This window comes from Macrosteles quadrilineatus, unplaced genomic scaffold (assembly GCF_028750875.1).
Source record: "Macrosteles quadrilineatus isolate MER2022 unplaced genomic scaffold, UCM_ALF_1.0 Scaffold_5__1_contigs__length_97177068, whole genome shotgun sequence".
NCBI classification, from domain to species: domain Eukaryota; kingdom Metazoa; phylum Arthropoda; class Insecta; order Hemiptera; family Cicadellidae; genus Macrosteles; species Macrosteles quadrilineatus.
The window spans coordinates 80102215-80127635 of NW_026542598.1; the positions used below are offsets into that span (position 1 = coordinate 80102215).

The 25421-nt window shown below is 37.9% G+C and overlaps 2 protein-coding genes across 5 annotated transcripts in view; one reads left to right on the forward strand and one right to left on the reverse strand.

Moving 5' to 3' along the window:
- The first annotated feature begins 2732 nt into the window (after positions 1–2732).
- The window catches only part of LOC128994355 (uncharacterized), a 60850-nt gene continuing 38161 nt past the window's right edge, over positions 2733–25421 (forward strand). For 3 of the 4 annotated variants that reach the window (XM_054418876.1, XM_054418875.1, XM_054418878.1), the window contains exons 1-7: positions 2733–2869; positions 8161–8318; positions 9895–9970; positions 10681–10864; positions 12277–12447; positions 13814–13923; positions 20205–20704. In XM_054418876.1, coding sequence (XP_054274851.1) covers positions 2791–2869; positions 8161–8318; positions 9895–9970; positions 10681–10864; positions 12277–12447; positions 13814–13923; positions 20205–20704 — 1278 coding nt within the window. In that variant the 5' untranslated portion in view covers positions 2733–2790. The remainder of the gene's footprint in view (positions 2870–8160; positions 8319–9894; positions 9971–10680; positions 10865–12276; positions 12448–13813; positions 13924–20204; positions 20705–25421) is intronic. The other variant, XM_054418879.1, reaches the window with a different exon arrangement.
- On the reverse strand, positions 20736–23498 carry LOC128994352 (uncharacterized). The gene is made up of 2 exons (XM_054418872.1): positions 23398–23498; positions 20736–22666 (listed from the first exon to the last, which is right to left on the reverse strand). The coding sequence occupies exons 1-2, from the start codon at positions 23449–23451 to the stop codon at positions 21284–21286; spliced, it is 1437 nt and encodes a 478-aa protein (XP_054274847.1). The 5' UTR covers positions 23452–23498; the 3' UTR covers positions 20736–21283.

Below are 25421 nucleotides of genomic sequence, written 5' to 3' on the forward strand. Positions count from 1 at the left end.
TGGCTGCACTTTACTTTACGTCCTACACGTATTCGAATAAAAATAACGATTGTTCAATTGTTTCATTCGATATATCGTTTGGTTAGAGTTAGGTTAGGTTAACTTTACCTAACTAACCAAACGGTATATCGAATAAAACAATCGATTAATCTATCGATATTTTCATTCGAATGAGTGTAGGACCTTAAGTAAAGTGCAGCCCATTCGAACAATTAATTCACTAGTTAAACCATTCAAAAGCGGGATTAAACATGATTTCTCGACCCAGTAAAGGTCGATTCACACACATCAGTCCAGTCACAGTTCCGTTTCAGTCCAGTTGCAGTCCAGTTACAGTCCAGTCACAGTTGCATCCGCAATTTCTCAGTCAATTGTCCGTCAGTTGGTTTCAGTCAGTCTTCCGTCTCTAATATTTACAGTCAAAAAATTTAAATTTTAAACCTATATTCTATTAAATTATCATTGTCCATCTTGTTGATTGTTACAAACAGTACTCAAAATACAAACGCAACCATTTAAATAACAATAACACTATTTTCTAACCTCAAACAGTTCCGTCAGGCGTCCGAACAATCAAAAAGTATCGTTGGAAAGAAATCTGAAATTGACTGACGGATGCCGGTAGAGCGACTGACGGGACTGCAACGGATAAGTGTAGATAGCGCAATAGAAAATCCATTAAAGAATATTTTTGTTAACTGTGACGTGCCTGAAGTGACTTTACTGTGTCGTGCCGTAACTGATGTGTGTGAATCGACCTTAAGGTCGATTCACACACATCAGTCCAGTCACAGTTCCGTTACAGTCCAGTTGCAGTCCAGTTACAGTCCAGTCACAGTTGCATCCGCAATTTCTCAGTCAATTGTCCGTCAGTTGGTTTCAGTCAGTCTTCCGTCTCTAATATTTACAGTAATTTACAGTCAAAAAATTTAAATTTTAAACCTATATTCTATAAAATTATCATTGTCCATCTTGTTGATTGTTACAAACAGTACTCAAAAGACAAACGCAACCATTTAAATAACAATAACACTATTTTCTAACCTCAAACAGTTCCGTCAGGCGTCCGAACAATCAAAAAGTATCGTTGGAAAGAAATCTGAAATTGACTGACGGATGCCAGCAGAGTGACTGACGGGACTGCAACGGATGAGTGTAGATAGCGCAATAGAAAATCCATCAAAGAATATTTTTGATAACTGTGACGTGCCTGAAGTGACTTTACTGTGACGTGCCGTAACTGATGTGTGTGAATCGACCTTTAAGCGGGATTATTTTTTGGACGTGTGGCCTGTGGTTAGGTTACACTGGTTGGTTAGATGTCCCAGTCACTCAGTCAGTCAGTAGCATTGAGATATAGATTATAACTGGAGTCACTACTCTCTGGTTAAACGTTGGAGAAAAACGTGCCACTGTTTTGGCTGGTTTGTTTTTGGTGTTTCGTGTTGTTAGGTTGGCCGTGTGATCGGTTGGTAGGATGCTGTCAAATAATTCCAATTCATTCTAACCTAACCATACTATTTATTTGTTTTATGTTATCCGTTATTTCAAGGACTTGTATAAAAAACTTATTTAAGTTATTGCACGTTAAAACCTCTGTATTTAAAGTTATTTTGAAACATTATAAATTGTTTTTGTTTGATAGTAAATAAATACTAACTTATTTACCTCTTTTCAAGCTATGTGGTGAAAATAGGCTAGTCAAGTTTCCTGGTTTGGAGATTTAGGCCAATTAGCCCTATGGCATTTGATTAAATATCGACCATCGGTTTATGATCTTGTTAAAATGGGTTGCTCTTGCTCGTAAATTAAATAAATAAGTTAAACTTATATTGCAATCATAATGTTGAGTTGGCAGATTTTTGTTTACTAAGTTGGATGACGCCATCTTGATTTTATTTTATTTTATTTTATTTTATTTTATTTTATTTCCAACGGCAGCAGCCAATTTACAAAGATAAACATGATGGTTGAATACAACAAAATAGGTAAGCAAAATTTGATGATTTTGCCTCTAATTTGACAAGTCCCACCAACCCGATCACCTGGCCAACCTAACGAAACGAAACTCTGAAACAAAACCAGCAAAAACAGTGGTACGTTTTTAAAACAGAGTGGTTACTCCAGTTATTATTATAGCTCAGTGGTCAGTAGTCCCGTTGTCCGTTGTCCCCCCCCCCCCTGAGCGGGTACAGTTTCTTACCTGGGCTATGCTAATATTGATTGAAATTATCGAATTGAAAATATTGATTGATAATCAATATTTTTAAATATATCTATTATAAAATAAAACTATCATAACCTAACCTAACCAACCAAACTTTCTAATGGTTAAAAATAAAAAAAATCGCATGAAGGTTTACTAATTGAATCGATAGTTTCAATCGATATTAGCATAGCCCAGTTAAGAAACTGTACCCCACTGAGCTATATAGGAATAGTCCAATTATTATTATTATTATTAATCTATTTTATATAATATTGATAATAGCTTTTACAATCTATTTATCTCAATGGTTGTCCCTACAGTACGTCCAACATGGTCCAACCACTGGGTCCAACTATCATTGAAAATCTAAAACCAAAGACAATAGACCATTATTATTATAGACCATTATTGGTATTTCTTTTGTCTATGCTAAAACTAAAGAATGAAAAAAAACATAATAACAATAACATAAACAAACATGTGGGTGATTGACAATGACAATCTTAACTGTTTGAAGGTTATGTATGTTTAGAGTTTAGAGGTAAAATTTCAAGTTGGTAATCTTACCCTGATTTTCTAAAATGGATTCTCATTTTTGGAATCATTTGGATCTTACTACACCAGTTATTCTATCATGCCCTCTAAAATGCAGCAATGTGTGTAAGTTATTCGTAATAATCAGTAACTTAATAACTGGACAGCTTAAATAGGTTAGGCTATCTACTGCTACTCTTTAGAGTGTTTCCTTGGTTATTTTGGGAACGTGTCTGTGTTTATGTATTAACATCTTTTTAGCCATTAATAGTAATTCTTACCACAACGAATAAATCTATGAAATAAGTTAGACCTAGTTTGTGTTCTAGATTTAGTCTAGGCTTTAAGTTATCACTTTATCTCATTTAGGCCCCTATTGATGGGCTAAGTTAACAATCACAATTTGTTTCCTACCAACTTGAATCATTCTTAGCTTCTTCAACGAGAGTAAAACAAGCCACGGGGCTTCTTTCAAGGTTGAAGGTTTGATAAGTCTGATCTAAGGTGTTTTTAACTTAACTTGAACTTAAGTTAGGGCCTACATCTAGTTGGCAGATTCTAATAGGTCTAGGCCTACCATTTAAATCCCTAAAGAAGCAACGTTCACTGAAAGGTATACAGTTCCGCAGATCTCATTACAGGATTAAATATGAATATAGGATATATTTAAGTCATATCATAATTATTAGGATTTGGTACGGTATAATTGCATCGAATTGACTTTTAGCCTACCATTCATAGGCCCTAACTTGTGATAAAACAATAACAAAAACATCAATAAGTTGTTTCTTTTTGTCCTTGGGTTTAATTGGCCTAAGTTAAGTTATTTGTACGACTAAAAATTGAAGAAACTAAGCTATACATTTTTTAACCCCATTCGGCAGGGTTGCTACCCATCCTGATTCTGTCGAAACAGTCCCGATTTTGGTTATGTCCGTATTTAAGCCTACGTTAATCCGTGGGGAGGGAGGGTGATGTCCCGATTTTTCCCTAACCTAACTATGTGGCAAACCTGCTATGCGGTAACCATATCAATAAGTTTTGGTTATTGTTTGTTTTGTTCACTTTGATTAAATATATTTAGTTTTTTATTGAATAACTTATGATAAGTTAGTTCTTGTCAATCCACCTTCTTCTAAGTCTTCCTCTTGGTCTCCTTTCGTTCATGTGAAGTTCACTAATTTTTTTTAGGATTTTTTTTCGTTTTCAATTTTTTTAAAGAGAGCAAACCATCTCAATCTCAAATTCTCTACTCGCTCTCTCAAGTTGTCTTCAGATATTACTCTTCTCAACTCTTCATTCCTAATTATATTCAATCTTGTTTTCCCACTAATACCTCTTACAAACTTCCTTTCCGCCGCCTGAACCCTACTCCATTCCCCTCTGTTATATTCCAAGCATTATGTGAGTCGGTGGCTCAGTCGGTAGCGTCGCGGATTTCGGGCCCAAGGCAACAATGTCATGGGTTCGGATCCTGGTCACTGCCATTAAAACTTATCAGTACAGTTCACCTTTGTACTGTACCGGCTCACTCCTTGCTTTACTGTAAACGATCCACGCACGGGCGCTTAGTCTTTGTGGAAGGGAAATGCAAGGTTAAAAGAGTCCGCCAACCTCTTTATTTAAAAAAAGCTTCTGCACCCATAGGTAATTGTCGGTAGGCCAATATAAGTTTTATACATGGTAACTTTTGCATTCTTTGGTATATATTTAAATCCCAGACTAGATGTCTAACAGTTTGATAAAATCCCACACCTTTCTCCAGTCCAGCTAATTATCACTTAATACAATTATCACTAAATATTTTCCCTTCCTATGCAGTAACTCTACTGAATGCAAAATCTATCCTTAGTAAGCTTTTCTTAACACGTTCAGTGCGGCATACCTTCAAACAGGCGCTCGGAGCCCCGGCGCGCTAACTGATTCATCGATCGCTATTGGTATTGAAATATCTCAGTAAGACGAATCACAAAAGAGCAGTGGTGATTGTTCTGCGTTACCTCGAAAGTGGACTTAGTTCACTGAAACACCCAAAGGTAGCAGCACTGCCTGGATCAATAACCAGAGTCTTTGTAATTTGGCTCGAATAGAGAAAATCCCCAAAAACGGGACAAAAGCATTGCCAGACAGAATTTTACGGGAAATTTTAGTACCAACCTACACCAGAATAAAGCTCGCATTCTAAGCTACAGGCCAAACGATTACAACGTTCCCCGGCAATGGCTGAGCTCACATTGAAGCAAGGTTTGCATTGGTGAAGGACGACAATACCCGCCCCGCGCTAATGGCGCCGGTACCATGGGGCGGGAATTCCCGACCCTCGCAGTGAACGTGTTAAGAATTATGTGGCATTTTTCCCAATTCTTGAACTCTTCTGATCCAAATTTTGGAGGCCCCTTCTTGACCAACCTTTTTGTATAATCTTTTAAGGAGATCTCTTTACACTGACATATTAATTTTTCTTCAACAAACTTAACAACAGTTTCTTCCAGCCTACCTGGAAACTTGAGATGTTCACGGGGCAAATACTGACAAAATTTTAAGATGAATAGGCCCTTTGTTGGGAGTGTTGTCATGGTCCACTGCTGTGTAAAAATTCATTGGTAGTTGATTCAAAAGTTTTTGTATTCGCCAAGAAGAAACAGATTCCCAAGCACACAGATTGGAATCACTTCTACTTTAATTCAAACATATATAAAATCAAAGTGCACATTTGTCTGATTATTTACTCTCCGTCCAACTACCGAAATAGCTAGAAGGATGAAATTAGATAGGCCTAATTACTCACTATCCAGTATTCACTATTCAGGTTAAAGATATATAAGGATTTCATTAAAGGCCTATACCCAAGAAGCCCTTTGAGTTTTAACCAACTGCTCGTGCTTCACAACAGGAAGAGGAAGCAGAATAGAATAATACTGTTCTTTAAATATGCTGGATGAAATAGTTACATTCAAATCTAAAAACAAGAAAGAAAAAAAGAGAAAAATACCCCCGCCGCAGCAAACCTGCAGACTAAGCGAATTTCCATTTCCCTGAATGGATTTACACTAAAATGTCTCCTTAAAATTATCACATTTATTCCCTATTTAAATAGAATCAGTTTAAAACATACTTAGGTTTGCTGCAACAGGGAGGGTAAAAGTGTTTTTTATGTAAAATGTTAATAGTTAGTAAGAAATAAAAACATTTTCCAAATTTGGGCAAAATATGTTTATAAACAAGCAAACTACAACAGTTTACTTATTCTCCATAAGAATAACATGGGAATTTTAAATTTAAAATTTTTTGGAATTTTCTCCGTAACCATTAGGCGCATTATAACGCTTCAATATACTAAATTATTTGTTTTTTTAAGCTCTACAAAATAGTTTCGAAAGAAATTGCAAAATTTTATGTTTTTTGGGTCAAAAATGGGAAAAACCCTTTTTTACCCCATAACAGCCCCCATAAACCCCCGTTCCCATGGTCCGATCATGCTGGTTCGCGAACTCGTTCGAATAAACGTAGGTTTACACGTTTGTACCAAATTTCATCAAAATCGGATCATTTTTGCTCGAGTTATCGCGCTAACGGACACATATATATATATATATTATATATATATATATAAATATATATATATATATATAAATATATATATATATATATATATGAATTTGAACGGATGGTGTTTTTGACCTCTAGGGACCTCAAAACGAAAAAAAAAATCGGTCCCGGGTCCAGGTCTTACCGTGAGTACTACGGTAATAGCTTATTCCCTATATGGGAAATTCGCTAAAACATGATTTATTTTTCACAAAAAATTAACATTACTAAATAAAAGCATAAATCAACAATGGTTATAAAACCGTCTGTTGTGGTTTGCAGAACACAATATTCTTTTCGTAAAAATAATCTTTTACCATCCTTAAAAGTATAAAAATGCTACTTAAAAAAATCCAAATATTTTCAAGTAGGCCTACTCCGAGCATGAGAGGCAGACAATTGTTACTTAAGTTACATTCAACTAAATACAATTAATTTGAAATACATAAAACAAAGGAACAAACAAAAGGACAAAATCGTTACCAGTATCTAATTATATAACACTAGTCAAAGTTAAATTTGTTAATTAATACCCATCTATATTTCCAAGCGGCTTTTAAATATTTAGTAAGTATTCGCCAATTCCACCCATTTAAAAATAATTCATAATTTGTTGGACTTGTTGTTGGTTCCCCAAAAAAATATTTTCAGGCTATTCCTAGAGGATTGTGGCATTATCACATAGATAATAGGGGAGAGCGGGGCTATATCGTACACATAAGGGAAATTCGTAGTTACATCGCAAATTACGAAGTAAAAGTAATGTAAACACAATCAATATATAATTTAATTATTTGGCTACTGAATTTATATAAACATTTTGGAACTATTTCATTTTTTACATGTAAAAATTGGTAATAAAAAAAATTGACCTTGGACGAAATAGCCCCGGGGGGGGGGGGGGCTATTCCGTACAGTTCAAAAATTATTTGTTTAGGTTAGTAATATAATAGTACTGCAACAAATTATTGTACAAACACTTTTTATTAGCCTACTATATAAAGGTTGTAGTTAAGAAACAGTGTTTTACAATTCAAACATTTTAGAAGAAATTGCATTTAAAAAACCAACCTTCATGAACAACATGAAGTTTATGAAAAAATGTATAACATTTCATCCCAAAATTAAAAGAAAGAAGAAAAAGTCCACAAATGTAGTTCTCTGCAGCACTGCAAGCTGAATGGACCCACCCTGAACATGAGCAGCACCCTGTACCAGAGCTGTACGGTTTAGCCCCAATCTGTACCTCGTGGGAATTTATAAACATAAAAACTCAAATTCTATCACTTAACCAATCATCGCTAATAACCAAAAGAGAGCTTAAGGGATGTAGTTTATTATGACCTCACAGTTAATAGACTACGATAAATGCTACTTCACTAACTTTTTATTTAGTACTGGACGAAAATTAGAAGCAAGTGAGTAGAAACATGTTTTTTTACTGAAACATTGAAACTAGCACACATAGCAAAACCATGCAGATACTGTAAACCTGCGCATTCTGTTGCTAGATAGCAGCACTTGTCGGGATCACCTAGCTTGAATTCTAGGCCAAAAAAATGGGTGTACGGTTTAGGCCCGCTCTCCCCTATCCATTGGGGATTGGCGGGATTTGAACCCGTAACCTTGGGCACTGAAGACCCACCTCTACCACTAGACCAGTTGCTCCCTCTATTTGATACTTCAGATTATTATTGATAATTATATTTTCGTGACTGTTTTTTTACATCACACACTTTACAGTAAGGTGTTGGATAATAAGTAGCCAATAATTCACCTTACTAAGCTGTGTTTATACTAATAAATGCTCTATTCTATTGTTGTTGCAGATGGGACTGTCTCAAAATTCAAGTCATACATGATAAGTATTCAAAAAACTATGAACGACTTAAAGCAGCTAGATTCTGAAGCAGCTGCATTATCCAGGCTCATTTATCGAATGAAATATAAACTACGCCAGGAAAAGAGTTTCAAAACACTTCAAATGGTAAGAAAATAGGTTAAAGAATTACGTGTAGAGGTTTACAACTAAAATTTTAAATACAGTAAGTGGGTTCCAAGTATGTGCATATTAAAAATCCATAATCTTGCATGAAAACTATTTGCCAAGGCCGTTATCGATTTTGATCAAGTTATTGTGCTAACGTACACACACACACTCACACACACACATACACATATATATTATATATACAGTAGACTCCCTCTTATCCGGACACCTTTTAACCGGACATTGGTTTAACCGGACTACACTCGGTAGAAATGACATCTCTTTAACCGGACAATTTTTATCAGCACATCGGTTTAACCGGAATAGATCGACAGGAAGTGGGCGGTACTGAAACGACTGTTCTCGTGGAAAAGATTTGAGACCAGTGAATACGTGTCTAAATACAATGCTCTCCTAAATGTAAGTCAAATACTGTATACAGTATGCATTTAAACAGTCCGTTTTTACGAGTTTTTGGGGACGTCGGTTTAACCGGAAAAACCGCTATCCGAACTGGCCTCGGTCCCGTGGAGTCCGGATAAGAGGGAGTCTACTGTATATGAATTTGAACAAATGGTGTTTTTGGCCTCTGGAGACATCAAAACGAAAAAGTCAAATGGTTCCTGGTAGCCTACAGGTCTTACCATGAGACCTACGATAATATTCCCTATATGGGAAATTAGTTAAAAAGAGAAAGCAAAATCTGTAAATCTGTGTGTTTGATGAACTGTAATTGACTTTTCTTTCCCTACTAATCAAAGTATGTTTTAACTGTTAGTTTTATGTTCTTTTACAATTTTTCCCATTTACTATAAGCATGTATGTTTTATTATAACTTATAAGAAATGTGACACTATTCATGTATATATTTCTAATGTACTTGATGAATAAAGATAATTTGAATTGAATTGAATTGAATTGAATTGTCTTTACTAATGTAAAAAGAAGCAAAACAGGTGTTGTGTGTAATCCCTAACTCAATAATGCTGTCAACTTCCACCCAAGCCAAAACGGGTTTTTAGGGTAGGCCTCTCCTGCCAGCTAAGCCAAACATTGAGCTTAGTATGGATTGCACAAGTATGAAAATCAAATCCACGCACGTAGAAAGACCTCAATGCTACATTTGTAAGTGTAAAGCCTTAGCCAACTGAGCTACCATGCCACCGTTGCCCAAATGCGACAAGTGCTGCTAAAAGCACACTCGCGGGTGTAATTCAACGAACTAATGCACCGAGCTATACTCAGGCACAGATTATAAAGTGTTAAAAAATAAGTTTGAAAAAACTCTATGTAGCCTATTAAGAAAGATACACACACAGAGCATCTCAATCCATGCATACTTTCAACCTTAATTTAATATTAGCGTAAATTATGCACTTAAGCATGCTGCTCAAATTGAAATTAACTGCGCAATTAGTTGTAAGTCAAACAAAAATCACTATTTATGTATAAACTTTGTAAAAATCAGAATGAGGTGTTCACTTGAAACTTTTTAAAATTTGGGTCACAAGAATTTGAAATAGTGACCAGTAATTATTTTCAGTAACCTAATTATAAATGGTTTTGTTTTCAGATAAACCGATGCCTAACCAACTACTTGTCCATTCATTTACCATCCACGGTGAATTCAATAAAAGACACACTTCAAGGTATGTCTTTAGCTAAGATGACCGTTGAAGCAAATCTGAATACTTATAGTTATTAAATCTATTCTTGTTTTCATTAGTCTCTATACCTCCTCCATACAACTGTGTCTTTAAGTTAGTTGAGTGCTTTCTTTCCCTGAAATATGATAACAATTTTGGCTAGCTTTACTTCTACTAGTGTTTTTAACTCATACATCTTTCTTTGATTCCTCCTTATCCCAAAAATTGTGTTTGGGTATAGGGATGTACGTACAGAGTTACCAACAACTCCTGTGGTTCTGATTTTGATTAAATTTAGTTTTTCCTTACTATTATATCATGTGTTTTTACATTTTTTTTATGTTATTTAATTGACATTTTTCTACAAAACCCTATTTAAATTTTATTACATGGAAAAATCAGATTTACACAAAAATAGTTTAAATTATTTTGGTTAAAACTTATTATTTCATAAACGTTTTGTTGTTTTCAATCTGAATAAAATGGCAATGCTGTAAAAATTAGGATTCAATAGTTATTGCAGTTTTAGTGATTTTCCAAACAAAAACCCATAGTTAAGTTACGCCCTCTGTATACTTTTTTTGTTTGTTCATATAACAAGTATGATATTCCATCTTAATTTCAAGCTAATGGGAGAAAGTATGTGTGGTTTGCTGATACTGTTTATTAGGCCTCATAAAACTACGCCATTGAAGTTTGCTTTCCTCTGACAGATGACAAAGGTCCTTCCCGTCAGATGCTGGAGTGGATGTTGGTGAGATTGCTGAGTGTGGCTCATCTGTTTAACAGAGTTTACTCCCTCTGCACACAAGCTGCTGGTCATCTGTTTGTTCGTTTGAAGCTAGTTCACATGTACGAAATCACCTTCTTCACCGTTGCAGTGGTCAGTAGACTATGGTGAGTCCATTCAACTTGATATTGGACCGAAAGAAAACGTTCTCTTCCTTAGTTGAAAATACTGTCAGTGACAGTAAAATATTCGAATGTTTTGTGTATTTAGCGTAAAGTTTGGTGGCCCTTGTGCTTTATGCTACATCCTTATCCCCATCCAATACTAAATTTGTATTAAAAATTGTATCAGAAACGTTCAATTATTAATTATTAAAATGGGGATGCTACTATGTGCGTATTTTAACCCAAATAGGAGTGTAGGATGAGTGGCGCGATCTTGTAGTCTTGTTAGTGACTAAGGCTGGCAAATTCCTTAGAAACAGCTGTTAATTAGCCCAAACAGCTAATGGCAACTAAGGGACCTACAGTTTATAGTGGAATCCGAACCACATTCTTGCCTTGGTATTAAAGAATTGGTATGATTATCAGGATAGTACTGCAGATAGTCGCAGTACTCACGTTCATTACCACTTCATTTCAAGTCTATGTGATGAACTGAAGTGAGTGAAGTTCTGTTACGATTCAAGTCATTTAGGCAAGCCGGAATCGACAGCAGATGGACAGCCTCAAAAATTTAACCCAAAAGAGCAAACACTTACTATGTGTTTTATGAAATACGATAAGTTTTCTTTCAATACGTAATTTTGAAACGTATATGTCACTGGAGATGTAAATTACTGAAATTATTCATGCAGTCAAACCAGTTCTAATTAGCTGAGTGGTAAAAGTGTTCTCTTGGTAATCAGAAATCTGTTGGTTTGATGATGATAAAAGCTAGTTGCTTCTTGATGGGTCGAGACTAGAGCCAGTCGTACTTGATAATTTGACTTTTTTTAATTACTGTACATTCTTTTAGGCAAGGTATACAATTTTGAAATTTTTTCGGACTTCAATCATCTTTGATCTTTATTATTGTCTGGAGTTATTCTGGACTCGTGATACACAGTTGGACACATATACACTCATCACATGCAATCATTCTGGGGATCAAATATGACGTCCAGTCGTGGTTAGGCATTCGATCCATGTGCAGGACAAAATTCAAATGTTCCTACCCTGAAGAAGCAGACTTTTTTGAGTCCCGGGAAAAGTCAGACTTGATCACCAGGACGATTTGAGTGTAATGGGTGTATTTGTGTGTGTGTCTAGCTGTAAATAAGAATTTATCTAAAGAAACTTCAGTTATTAGTAACATAACGCAGACAATCCCACTCCATTCTACTTTCACCCTGCATTTATTTTCAGCTTAAAAATCACAGAAGTGTGTGCTACTGTCTTTAAGAATTGATTGATTGATTTTTATAGAATTGCTCAACTAAGCAGCCTAAATTTTTAATAGTAATTGAATTAACACAACACTTTTTTGTTTGACAAGTTCGGTTAAAGAAATAACTAAAACTACATGTTGGTTTCTGCAGGACTTTAGCCCAGTTTATAGTGCGCAAGTGCTGTGAGTGGTATAGCAGCCTGTATCAGTATCTAGACAAGCTACAGCTAAGTTCTCACCCTTGGCTGCCTGAGGGATCATTCCTACCTCTAGACTTGGCAGCAACTCTAGGCAATCCTGCGTACCTCAGTCTTAAGTCTGTGTAAGTACTGTGTGTCATATGAGAAAATATGTAACTGTAAATAAAATGAAAAATGTGGGGTAAGATTTTTGTTGTGTAGGACAAACAACATGCACAAATTGTGCGCCACAGTGGTTCAGTACCAAACCTTAACCATTTGCGCTCAGTTGAAAAATTCTACTGGTGACGTTGTTGGCGAAAACAGTACGCAGTCCCTGTCGCTACATGTTTCGCTTGTGTTGCTAGTAGCCTACACCTGGCCACCATTATCTGAGTGTGTTCTGGCGTTTCTATAAATGGTTTTGAAGCAATCTTTTTACTGTTTATATCTAAAGCGGCACCCATGATGATGGTTTCATCCTAACAGCTCTCAGTTATTTGAGTTAAAGTTGCTCACAAGCGCCTAGCAGACTTATCAAAGCCAAAACCTTTTGTTACAAACACATGTTTATATCCAATGCTGTTGGCTCTCCGTTGCATGGAGAATCGATGTGAAATTAATCCGAGCTGCAGTAGAAAATACCTGATAGTATTAGTTTCTATTAAATATCCAACTAGGCAGCAAGCTAGCCCCTATAGAGTGCAGGGTTTATGTCCCTTAGGTCCCGTTTTCGATCAATCACCCAAGGCGGCTTGAGCTATTGACAGTGCCGCATCCCTCTAGGCTAAGCCTAGCCTGAAATAATATGTAAAACAGTTCCAGCCATTTTTAGATAGGATGTCCTTGTAGCCCCTGTTAATGGTTGGTTTGTGAAATCATTAGAGAGGAGAGAATATAATTTAGCTTTAGGCTGGAATAGGAATGTTAAGAGATTTCGCCTTGAACTTATTCTCTGTAATCTTGATTTGTCTTGAGGTTATATTAATAGTGAAGAGAGAGGAAAAATACTTAGAACTTATTAGATACTTTGAGAAAAATCACAAAATAATGAAGAGTAAAAATGATTAATTACAAACAGTTGTATTTCTTTAACATCAACAGAACATTTTTTTAAAAACAATAATAACATACCACATGTTAATATTAAAAACCCCTCTCCTGAGTAACCCAAAACATGTCTTAGAGCCAGACCAAAGGCAAAACTATTTGAATATTAAAACGTTTATGTCTTTGAGGCAGACTAAAAGCAAAATAAATCACAGAATACTTAACAGTTTGTACTGAAGATGTTACTTCACCTTGCTACAAAAACTGTAGTCTGTTACAGTACAAGTTCTTTAATTTAGTGTTGTCAATTTTTTTTTTTTTTTTTCTAAGATTACTCAATAAAAGTTTTCCTTAACATACATTTATTTCAATTGCTATGTAAAAGTACATTAAGTCGCTTTTTGGAGAAAGGATAAGAGATTATCGGTGACAATTACATAATTGTGTTTCATGTTGCAGAAAAAGGCCAGATAAACTCCTGACAGAAATAGATCCTGCTGTTTCGGAAGCTGATAAGACTGAGATAAACGGAAACTTGACAGAAATACTTGATCTTGATGATATCGGAGGTAATTTAACATTTTGTTTTCATATTATGTCAAAAGTGACTTTGGTCGCTAAATATCCATCGCATTGTTAAAAGAAATAATAGTTGTGAATTGGGGATTTTGTCAGGATAGCAGGCTATCCCAATGAGTAACTAGTTTACATCAAAACCAGTACCAGTAACATCAAAAACTTTACACCATACACAAATTTAGAATGTTTCACTGTTATGGAGAAAAGTGTTGTCTTTGACAGTGGAGTATTCTAATTTTGGTGTATTGTGTAAAACTGGTTTCTCCCTGTGCCAGAGTGGATGAGAGTACCTCTTTCCTATTCTGATAGTCTGTCTTCCTAGCATAAATTCTTGAAAGCTTGTGAGGTGTTTATGTCGGGTAGGGCACCTATCGTAAACTTACCTCCGATTTGCTCGGACAGCTCGAGTAGTCCAGGGTCTCGCTGACAATCCTCGTCGCTCGCTTCCCACTTCTGGATCTTCGTAGATGTTAATGTCGCGCCGATCTGCTAGTACACAAGTACACACTGTGTACCTCGGCACGTCGACGCACCGTACACGAGTTGCTATTAAGGAATACACTAACTATAGTTACTCCTATAACTTGGTGTCAGCACAGCGACGCGCTGACAAGGCCAAGTCTAAGCTAACTACTAGGGCTGATAGATAAATAGGCGACGATTAGGAAATAAAATAAATAACCAGCTCCTAGGCTTAACGAAAGATCTCACTTCTCGAAATAAAACTAAAAATAATCTTCTCGGAATTAAAAGAAAACGACGCTAACTCGCGATAAGTAAATAAGGAAATAAAACAAAACGTAGAAGGCACCTAGGCCAATTCTTCTTGACTTTAAGGAAAATAAATAAAAACTCCTGATTACAATAAAACAAAACCACTTTGGATGACTAAAAGTCGGCGTATGTGACTGCGACACTACACTCGCAGCGTCGGTCGATAAACTACGTTATTCTATAATAAACTACGATAAACGTCCTAAAATAGCCTAATAAATAACGCAATTTCCCTCGCCAAAGTGGATACGGGGATGAATACAACGTATACGCTAGCTATATACAGTGTACTTACGTAACACGACACTTCCAGATTTACATCCGGGTTACTCTCGCCTTCGTCCGGATACCTTATTATTTGGTTCGCTCGCACGGCCTAAGGAGGGTTGGTTGGTGTGCGCGAACCTAACGCTCGACGCCGACTGTCTCAAGAACTATCCCCTGTCCGCTGGTCTCGGCTTCTCCCCACCACGTCTACGGCAGCGCTTCAAGGTGACAGCGGGCGAGTCTCGAACTAGGAGACATGACCAGCTGCAGTGGACATGTGTGACATTGTTGTCAAGCGCGCTCAAGCCTTCGCGGCCTTTAAATAATTAAAACGAACCCCCCAATAAAATGTGACCATTACACCCCCTTTTCACTTTGGCGACAAAAAAACAAACAAAAAAAGGTACCTGCCTACAGGTATCTTCGCTCGTACAAACGCTTCTTCTAGTGGGCGAGGCGACAAACCATCCCCGCACCCAACGCTCGGCCCTTCTTCTCTGGCGGGGAGAACGCTCTCCTCTCACGCCTACGTAAAAGAGAAGTGTTGGCCTGTTCGTCAAAGTTAGATTTCAATCTACGATTTGGCTGAGTTGTATCGCACGACCTCAGGAAACTGTTCCTACGCTTGACATGGATATCACTCGGCGACGTTCGATTATCCTTTCTACTTGCAACGAACATTTGGCGCTCGTTTTTAAGAACACCCATCCTCCTTCTCTGATCGCGACTATCACCGTCCGTATCCTTCCGACCGTTCAACCGAAATAGCTTGCCGCTACGAATAATGTATTTATCGAAACTCCCGGGATTAACATTCACCTTGGTCCAAAGTTTATCGTACCCTCTGTCTGTGCCACCAGATCGTTCATTCAACCTTTCTGGATCACTCCCGGGTGTTTTAGCGTTCGAGTTAACGCATACTTGAATGGGACACACCGCTGTCTCGATGGAGGTATACTCGGCGACACCTTCTGCCTGTTGCGATAACGCACCAGCCACATTGTTGGCGGTACCTGTCTGGTACTGAGCCTCAACACCGTGCCGTTCGTTCACTCCATCAGGCGCGTTCGGTCTCGTATTCTCTACCTCCACGTGGTATGTCACCAAGTTCAGTCGCTCTAAGCTATCGATCCCGAGAACTATGTCACTGGTAAGCGTGGGAAGATACAGAGCATGGAACTCTTCCATTCGTCCTTTCAATAGACCTTTGAAGTGATAGGACTTGTCCGACTTCGAATAACTACCGTTGGCGAGTCTCACTACCATAGGAGTCAAAACAGACATAATTCCAGACTGTTCCAAGTGACGTGCCACCGCCGTGCCGATCAACGTGACTACGGCACCTGTATCTATTAGCGCGGCGAACTCTCGCCCTGCTATCGTCACCGATACGTGCGGTCGTCTGTCGTTGGCCTGAACCTGAGCGTTGTCGGTTTCCGGGAATTGCTTAATTTTCTCTAACCAAGCGCACCAGTCCGGGGAGGTCTTCGTAGAAGGTACTACTGAGGATTCAGGCGACCTCATTTGGTATTTTCCTCGACACCGACAATCGTGGGTTCGGATACCCACCTTTTTACAATAGAAACACTTTAGAGTTCTGGGCATACGGCAGTCACGAAACATGTGACCTTTCTTGTCACAGTTCCAACATGTGATAGCAGATTTTTCTCTCATGTTATTCGGCCATCGCGGAACTGCAGTGTTTTCTCGGGGTGAACCTCCGCGCTCACGCTCCAAGTTACGTCGTGGTTTTGTAGATGACGAAGTCCTCGTAAAATTACCCGTCCGGGGGTTCGGAGAGTGTTCTCGTGACCTACGTGGTCTTGCCTCTGACCGGAAGCCTACGCGCTTCTCGGTTAATCGTCCCGTCACGCCAGTTGACGACTGACACTCGCCAATCGTCGAAACTCCGAAATTATCTCCCGATTTATTATCGCGTCCTCGTCTCGGGTGATAAGCCGTTTCAGGGACCAACGCTGCCGACGGAGGGGGAGGGGGGCGGAAAAGAGATTTTTCCCTAAAATAGCTCTCAACGTGTTCCGCTTGTCTGAGCATTTCGTCGACCGAGAAAAAATCGTGTCTCCTCATCGTCAACTTATATTCGGGTCTCATATTCGTATACAAAATATTCAATTGTTCGTGGAGACTGAGGGTTCCCTTGCGTCGCATGAGAGTAGTTAAAGCCACAACAAAGTTTCTAAACGCTTCGTTGTCACCTTGAGTCCGACGCCGAATTTCTTCGTCTAGATTTCGCTGGTATCCCGGTGGTAGGAATTGTAGTTCGAAACTCGATCTAAATGACTCATAATTATGCCAGGAGTCCTTATAGTTTCGATACCACAACAGTGCATTACTATGTAGTAGCTCGGGGAGTGCTCGTATAATATCGTTCTTATTAATTTCGTAGGCCTCCATAAGCTCTTCCAGGCGTTCCAAGAAAGAAACGGGGTCTTTAGTGCCGTCGAAACGAACGTTCCACTTTCGAACTAGATTGCACAACGCCGAGACGTCAACACCAACCTTACGAATTACGTTCAAATTTTCGTGACACGAAGGCAAACCACTACTGAATCCGTGATTCACGCTTGCCTGTGTAGCAATACCTAGTTGTTCGCTCGCGAACCCACCGTACGGTCGCTGACCGGTACCGGGCACCGTAGTTCGATTAATCGAATCTGTAGAGTGGGAGGTGTCGAAAGCATAGTTAACACTTGGTCTGGTTAGTGTACTATACACTAACCCCTCGGAATTTGTAAAACGATCTGATTGTAACATATTGACTGGATAATTACTAGCCTGATTGTTGGCCTGATTGTTATCAGCGCGCATTGTTAGGCTTGATAACGAACGACAAACGTCCTCAAAGTTGGTTCCTGGAGGCAAACCAACTATCTCCCGTACTCTGTCAAGTTCCGCACTTCGTATGTCACTGGCACCTGGTCGCGAGTCGACATATCCCGTGTCGTACCTGAGTGGAAGTGCAGTCGCACCGTCCACGCTATCATTCACGTCCTTACCGTACACTGCTCGGGGAATGCCATGTTTCCAAAATTTACAAAACGACTTGCGAAGTTCGTCGACTGTCCCCATATTAGGCAAACCGTATCGACTCATTTCGTAACGAAGTTCATCCTTGGTTAACGTGTGAATCCACCCAATTCGCGGGTCATCCTCTGAGGGACTCTTAGACGTCAACGTACGATCAGTCGTAGTAAGTAAATTTAAAGTCGTTGGTACCATTAACTGTGTCGTCGTTGTACCTACCTGAGGCTGAGTAGCCTCTGCGGTCGTAGCGGGAAAACTTAAAGTCGATGGCACAGTTGGTTGTGAAATAGTTTGCGCTACTTGAGCTTGTAAAGACCCGGCAGTTGTAGTCGTCGTAGTCGAGGTCGATTCAGTCACCGCTCTGACCGTTTTAGGCGTAGTTTTCGCGCTAACACTCGATCCTACCATTTTCGCTTTTTCTTATATTCCAAAGAAAAAACCACTACGATATCGATTTTACCGTTCGGGCGCCAATACGTGAAGCACGTATGAATATTACGATAATAACGAAACTTTCAATGTCCCTGTTCGGAGGCGCCACTTTGTGAGGTGTTTATGTCGGGTAGGGCACCTATCGTAAACTTACCTCCGATTTGCTCGGACAGCTCGAGTAGTCCAGGGTCTCGCTGACAATCCTCGTCGCTCGCTTCCCACTTCTGGATCTTCGTAGATGTTAATGTCGCGCCGATCTGCTAGTACACAAGTACACACTGTGTACCTCGGCACGTCGACGCACCGTACACGAGTTGCTATTAAGGAATACACTAACTATAGTTACTCCTATAACTTGGTGTCAGCACAGCGACGCGCTGACAAGGCCAAGTCTAAGCTAACTACTAGGGCTGATAGATAAATAGGCGACGATTAGGAAATAAAATAAATAACCAGCTCCTAGGCTTAACGAAAGATCTCACTTCTCGAAATAAAACTAAAAATAATCTTCTCGGAATTAAAAGAAAACGACGCTAACTCGCGATAAGTAAATAAGGAAATAAAACAAAACGTAGAAGGCACCTAGGCCAATTCTTCTTGACTTTAAGGAAAATAAATAAAAACTCCTGATTACAATAAAACAAAACCACTTTGGATGACTAAAAGTCGGCGTATGTGACTGCGACACTACACTCGCAGCGTCGGTCGATAAACTACGTTATTCTATAATAAACTACGATAAACGTCCTAGAATAGCCTAATAAATAACGCAATTTCCCTCGCCAAAGTGGATACGGGGATGAATACAACGTATACGCTAGCTATATACAGTGTACTTACGTAACACGACACTTCCAGATTTACATCCGGGTTACTCTCGCCTTCGTCCGGATACCTTATTATTTGGTTCGCTCGCACGGCCTAAGGAGGGTTGGTTGGTGTGCGCGAACCTAACGCTCGACGCCGACTGTCTCAAGAACTATCCCCTGTCCGCTGGTCTCGGCTTCTCCCCACCACGTCTACGGCAGCGCTTCAAGGTGACAGCGGGCGAGTCTCGAACTAGGAGACATGACCAGCTGCAGTGGACATGTGTGACATTGTTGTCAAGCGCGCTCAAGCCTTCGCGGCCTTTAAATAATTAAAACGAACCCCCCAATAAAATGTGACCATTACAAGCTAGGCTATTTTGCTCTAAGTTACATCCTAGTCCAGACCTTAAGACGGTAAACCCGAAACAGGAATGGTCTTCCATATCCTGTGCATAGAACAGCTCTGTATGAAGGATCGCCATGGTACATGGGTAGGAAAATTTACAATAACCTCCCAGATCAAATTAAAACTGAAGAAAATATGTCATCCTTTAAAAGAAAATTAAAATCTTATCTCATTCTCTTGTGTCCTTATTCCCTAGATGATTTTATAAAAACTTAGCTTTAGGTTTTATGGATTGATAAAAACAATGAATTTAGCATAAGGTATTATTAGATAGTAAAGTAGATTGACATGTCATATGTTTATATATGAAAATCACAATCTTGTAAACTTATGTGACGAATAAACATTTCATTTCATTTAGAGCTATTAAGTGGTATGATATTTTTTGTTATTTGTATATACATTTATCTGTACAATAAAGAAATAAATTAAAATATATAAAGTTGTCAATTTTCGTAGTGTAGTGGCTTGTACCCCAAAACTCTTTGATCTTTTTGCACACATATTTCAAGGTTAAATTGTTTTTGTTTTTTTTCAGAAACTGTGTCAAGAGAATCTAAAGATATCGACTGTACAATTGACGTAGAGATGCTTCCTTTACCGTTGCCCAAACCAAATAAGAGAAACAATACTAAAACAGCAAATGATACAATAGTGCCAAAGAAGCAACGGTTTGATACCAGTTCGACAATATCTCCGTTACCGGTTCAGAAAAATCATAAAGCCACAAAAACGAGAGACAGTAGCTGTATTCTAACCCCTAAAATAAGTGCATCGTATGAACATTCCATCAAGAACATTCAATCGTCCAAAGACTTGTTGAAATTTTTAGAAGTTGAATGTAATGTGAGACACTCTTCCACTAATGGAAAGATGGTTCAAAAAACGTATCTGAAGGATTGTGATAAGTTGCAATGGTCTATGATGGAGAAGTTTTTGAAGAAGCAAATTAAACTAATTTCTAAATGTGAAATTTCTGGGGATTTAGTTTTGCAAGAAAAACTTTTGAAAAGAGTCAGAAAACAAATTAAAAGTTTGGTAAGCTAAAATAGTTTATTTATAACCCATTCACCTCCCTTAGTCTTGACTGTAGCTTACAGTAATTATAGATAACCAGATGCCACATCAGCTATTTGAATACCATTTTTATTTTTTTAATGTCTTTGTAAATAGTAGTTCTAGGCTATATAAGCAAACAGTAATCATATTATGTAACTATTCAATCGTTTTTATATAGTAATTTTAAAACGCCGACTAAACTAGATTACATATTTAGTACATGTTTAATACAAATTTGTGTCAAATCTTACAATCTACAAAAGGCAGTAAAAACAATAAAAGACTAATCTAACAATGACTTTACCATGCAATTTATCATACGTTTGAATATAAGTTTTAACTGTTATTGTAAAACAAATATAAAGAAAACACACGATTTTAGTAAAGAACAGCACAATGAAGCAGTTCTAATCATTCAAAGATAGACAAGATAACCTACTAATAAACATACAACTCTATCAACCTCACTAAAATTGGCCGTTATATAACTTGCATTTGTAGTATGTTTGAGTTTGGGTTGTGTGAGGAGTCGATAGTTGTTTTTGTTTAGTGATGTGACTAAGCCAGTAACTGGTTGAAAGCGTGTGTAACCTCTGTGTTGGGAATGTGAAGAGTTACATTGGACCACAGATCTGTCACCACTACTACGTCCTGAATAAGGAAACCTTCCTCAAGCAAATAGTAGTAAAAGAATCCGTCTTGAGACCAATCTTCTACGCTGTCAGGACTCAAAAGCATGTTTTGCCAAAGTTTAATATCTGCAAAAGAGAAATAGTGTTTTCTTGTACGATCCTTGTTCGGAGGAGGAAAAAGGTTTCTATCATCATGTAGTGTTACAGGGCCTTGCAAAAGTTTCTTGACCAGCTCCTTGCAAGCGGGAACACTGCAAATTTCTCTCAACTTATCAACATCTTTGGAATCAATCCAGTAGTTTCCAATAGCTCCAGTGTTTAAGAAATTCAGTACAGAGTAAAAGTTGTAGATTCGTTTTCCGTCCACTCCGATGTAGCCATTGTAAGTACTTTGCACTTGGTTGAACATATTTGAATCAACATTGAGTGCTGGATTTCCCATGAGTTGTTCAACTTCGTTCTCGCTAAACCCGAAGAACTCAGTGTAAGTTTCATTTTGAAGAAATCTACGAATCTCATAACTGTGGAATGTCACGTAACCTATCAGTGGTATCGGGAAAACCCCAGTAACAAATGCGTACCCTAGATTGTGGTCGTTGCATGAAAGTAGGTTTTCCATCAGTTCGATATTGACATGAACTATTTTCTCCAGTTCAGCTTCATCCGCCACATTTCCTATCGCACTTCGGAAAATTGAGTCGTGGTTGTCTATCAACACAACGACTCTTCTGTCGTAGAAATGATTTTTCAAGTGCTCCGACAACACTAGCAAATCCATGTTTGTGTAGTACTCATCAATGTCGTCCTTGATGTAACTACTTCTGTCCAGAATGAAGTCTTTCGCTTCTTGATTCAACTTCTTGCTTTTCAAAAGGTAACTGTGCTGCTTGAAGCAATTCTGAACGACGCGCTTGCAAACCATTAAAGCGTCGTTGTAGCTCCTAATCGGGCGGTCACATTTGAAATCTAAACTCAGTACAGGATATTTGCCAAAGTGTTCGGTCATAAATTCAGTGTTTCTTGTGATCTTCAAGTTGTTTTTTATGAAGAGCTCGTAGTTGCTTGTGTCTGTGACTGCTCCGCCCTTTAGCCTCGTCATGTGAACCCCTTCCTGGTCTACTTGAACTTCAAAAAAGGTCTTGAGCATGTCCAAAATGGCAGACTTTCCATACAGCCGGGGAGCTGTTGCTACGGTAACACCATCAGCAACCACTCTTGGTATGAGGAGCGTCTTGTCTACAAAAGTATCGGACTCCAAAAGTCTTGCGAACTCGGAGGTTCCAAGGATCACTTCTGTAGATATCGGCAACTAAAACATTTAGGACTTAGCTAAACTATGGGGTTTTTTTTATTTCAATAATGTTTGCAATAAATCATATAGATAGTATATTATATGATATATTTAAAAGAACCTAAATGGTGTTAAATTATTTTTAAGCTAAAGTTGTCATATTAATGAAACAGAGCTTTATCTGTAAAAAAACTCGCTGATTTGTTACTCTTAGATATGAAATGTATTTAACCTTTGACTCTTCATAGAAGTACACATCCCACGTAAAAGTGGTTTTTAAAATGAGCTTAGTTAAATTAAAACCAACAGAGTGTGCTAATGTCAATTACTAATTTGTATTGAATACGTCAACGTAAAATTCACAACCCTTAAACATTTTGGCTTTTAAAATAAGGGTAGACTGACCTACCCTTCTTTGACTAAACAACCAAAATACACCTCAGTGTTGGTACAGAGAATTAAAATACAGAGGACACAAACTTTTGGTTCAACTGTGCTCTTTTAGCTCTGGTATGGTGAGGCGGAAATGTACTAGTTTTTAACAAGGAAGAGCCCAAAAAGTGATGGCCACATAGCATATTTGTACAGCAGTTGTAGCGCACAGGCTCTTCCTATACTAGTTGACTTGTTCTTCATATACAAGTGATTTAGCTGTGCTCCTGTTTTCAACATAATCACTACTTATCGTCAAATATCAATAAACATTACTGAATTCATTTTTAATTGAATAAAATAATGTGCTTGCTTACCAAATGTATTTGTACCAAGAAGAAAATAACACAAACAAATTCTTGCCGTTTCATTTCAACTGAAGGATTACAATTTGTAAATACTAGTCTAATGAAATGAAAATCAGCCCATCTTGAGATTAAAGAGCAATTGAGAGATTATTATCAAAATATTTTAGTTGTTAGTTTAAAACTTTCACGTTCTTCCATTAAAGAATATTAAATGGGGATCTTATCTTCATTTAAATAAGATATAGAGTATTTTGCAAATATAATTTATGTCAAAATAACAAAGTTTCCCATATCTTTGTATGGATGATAGCAACTTTATTCTACAGAAATATTCAACGGAAGCTAGATTTAGCTGATTTTCAAAATTTACCGTACTAAATGATTAATTGAGCGGTCTGATAATGTTTAATGGTTAACTTGTCAGCCCGTATATTAAAACACTTATCAATATTTTTTTCTTGCTGTTTTTAAGATAAGGTATTTTAGAGAGGATTCAAAATCTTTTGAGACAAGCGGTCCAAACCCATGTGTTTTTGCGGATTTGCCGGGAATCAAACTCGACCCTCCCACATTGACGTCCGAGTCTAACGACTTGGTTAGCAAAACACCCAGTATTAGTCTGATATTCTTACCACAAATACTTGAACAGACATGGTAAGGATCATAAACCTACACTAATGATGGTTACTGACCCAAAAATATACATTATTTAACATTGCTTAAATGGAACTAAAGAAACATATGTTAATGCTATTAGTGTAGGATTCGGGCCAGCAATGTCATTTGTTTATGTTTATGATCCATACCATGTCTGTTCAAGTAATCGTGATAAGAATACAAGACTAATACTAGAATGTGTTGCTAACCAAGTTCTGTTTAAGTATTCGTGATTCTTACTAATTCCTGTTATAACCAACTATGAGAATGTAACATTTTAAAGAAAAGCTCAATGTGGTGGAAAATATGGATTTGGTGTGATATTAGCTGTTATAATATATAAGTACTAGCTGTACCCGCGGGCTTTGCCCCGTTTAACTTCTTAATTTTCAAGATGAGCTCGTTCGCATGGCTCAATCACGTCCTGGTTGAAGTTCGTTCGCTACGCTCACTCACTTTTAGGTTGGAGCTCGTTCGCTGCGCTCACTTGCCTTCAGGTTAGCTCGTTCGCTGCGCTAACTCGCCTCCAGGTTGAAGTTCGTTCGCTACGCTCACTCACCTTTTGGTTGCAAATTAGCTGTTGTCATAAATTAAAAAAAAAACAATAGTGCTGCACCCTGTTGGTAATCCTTGTAACTTTAATTCTATTGCACATCATAGAACAGAACCAACTTGTTTAATTGAAACAGCTGTTAAGATTCATTAATTCCATTTAAATATTAGTACTCATAAGGTTAACGCGGGAAACTCCAGAGCCACTGGGGCGGAGCCCAAGAGTCCGATCAGAATAAAAACAACTTAGGTTTCCTATTTAATGCCTAAAGAATCAGTGTACAAAATTTCAGCCTCCTAGGTAAATGGGAAGTGGGAGAATTAGTGATGAGTGAGTGAGTGAGTCAGTCAGTCAGTCAGTCAGTCATTGAGGGCTTTGCCTTTTATATATATAGATTTATTTGCTTTTAGTATCACTAATGAATCAGTTTGGTTTGGAAAAGTGGGGGTTTGACCAGATTTATCTTAGAAGTTCATAGTTAAAATTCATGATACCGGTATGAGTGAAATCTCAAGTTAATTTTGCTAATATTGCATTAGAAAGCTTTAATTCGTCATCTAAAAGCATGGATCTTTTTCAAAGCCGCATTGAAGCCTTGTGAGAATTTCTAGTACAATCGGTTAATATACTGCTTGCTTGCCCATCAGAAAGTTGCCGGTTGATTGAGAGAAATGTTTGTAGCGTTTGATGGCTTAGAACTGGATCAGCTGTCCATGACCTTTTGCATGAATGGATTCTGGCCAAGAAAAAGCTGGTCTTATGGTTGGTACACTTCCTTTAAATTCATTATTAGCTGAAAGTATGTAAATCCACGTGTGACTTG

What these genes read in the sequence shown, in the direction of transcription:
- LOC128994352 (XM_054418872.1), bottom strand. Translation starts at nt 23,451, where the DNA reads ATGAAACGGCAAGAATTTGTTTGTGTTATTTTCTTCTTGGTACAAATA. An exon ending in TCTTGGTACAAATACATTTG is followed by an intron (nt 22,667 to 23,397) that starts GTAAGCAAGCAC and finishes TAAATGTTTTAG; the next exon opens with TTGCCGATATCTACAGAAGT.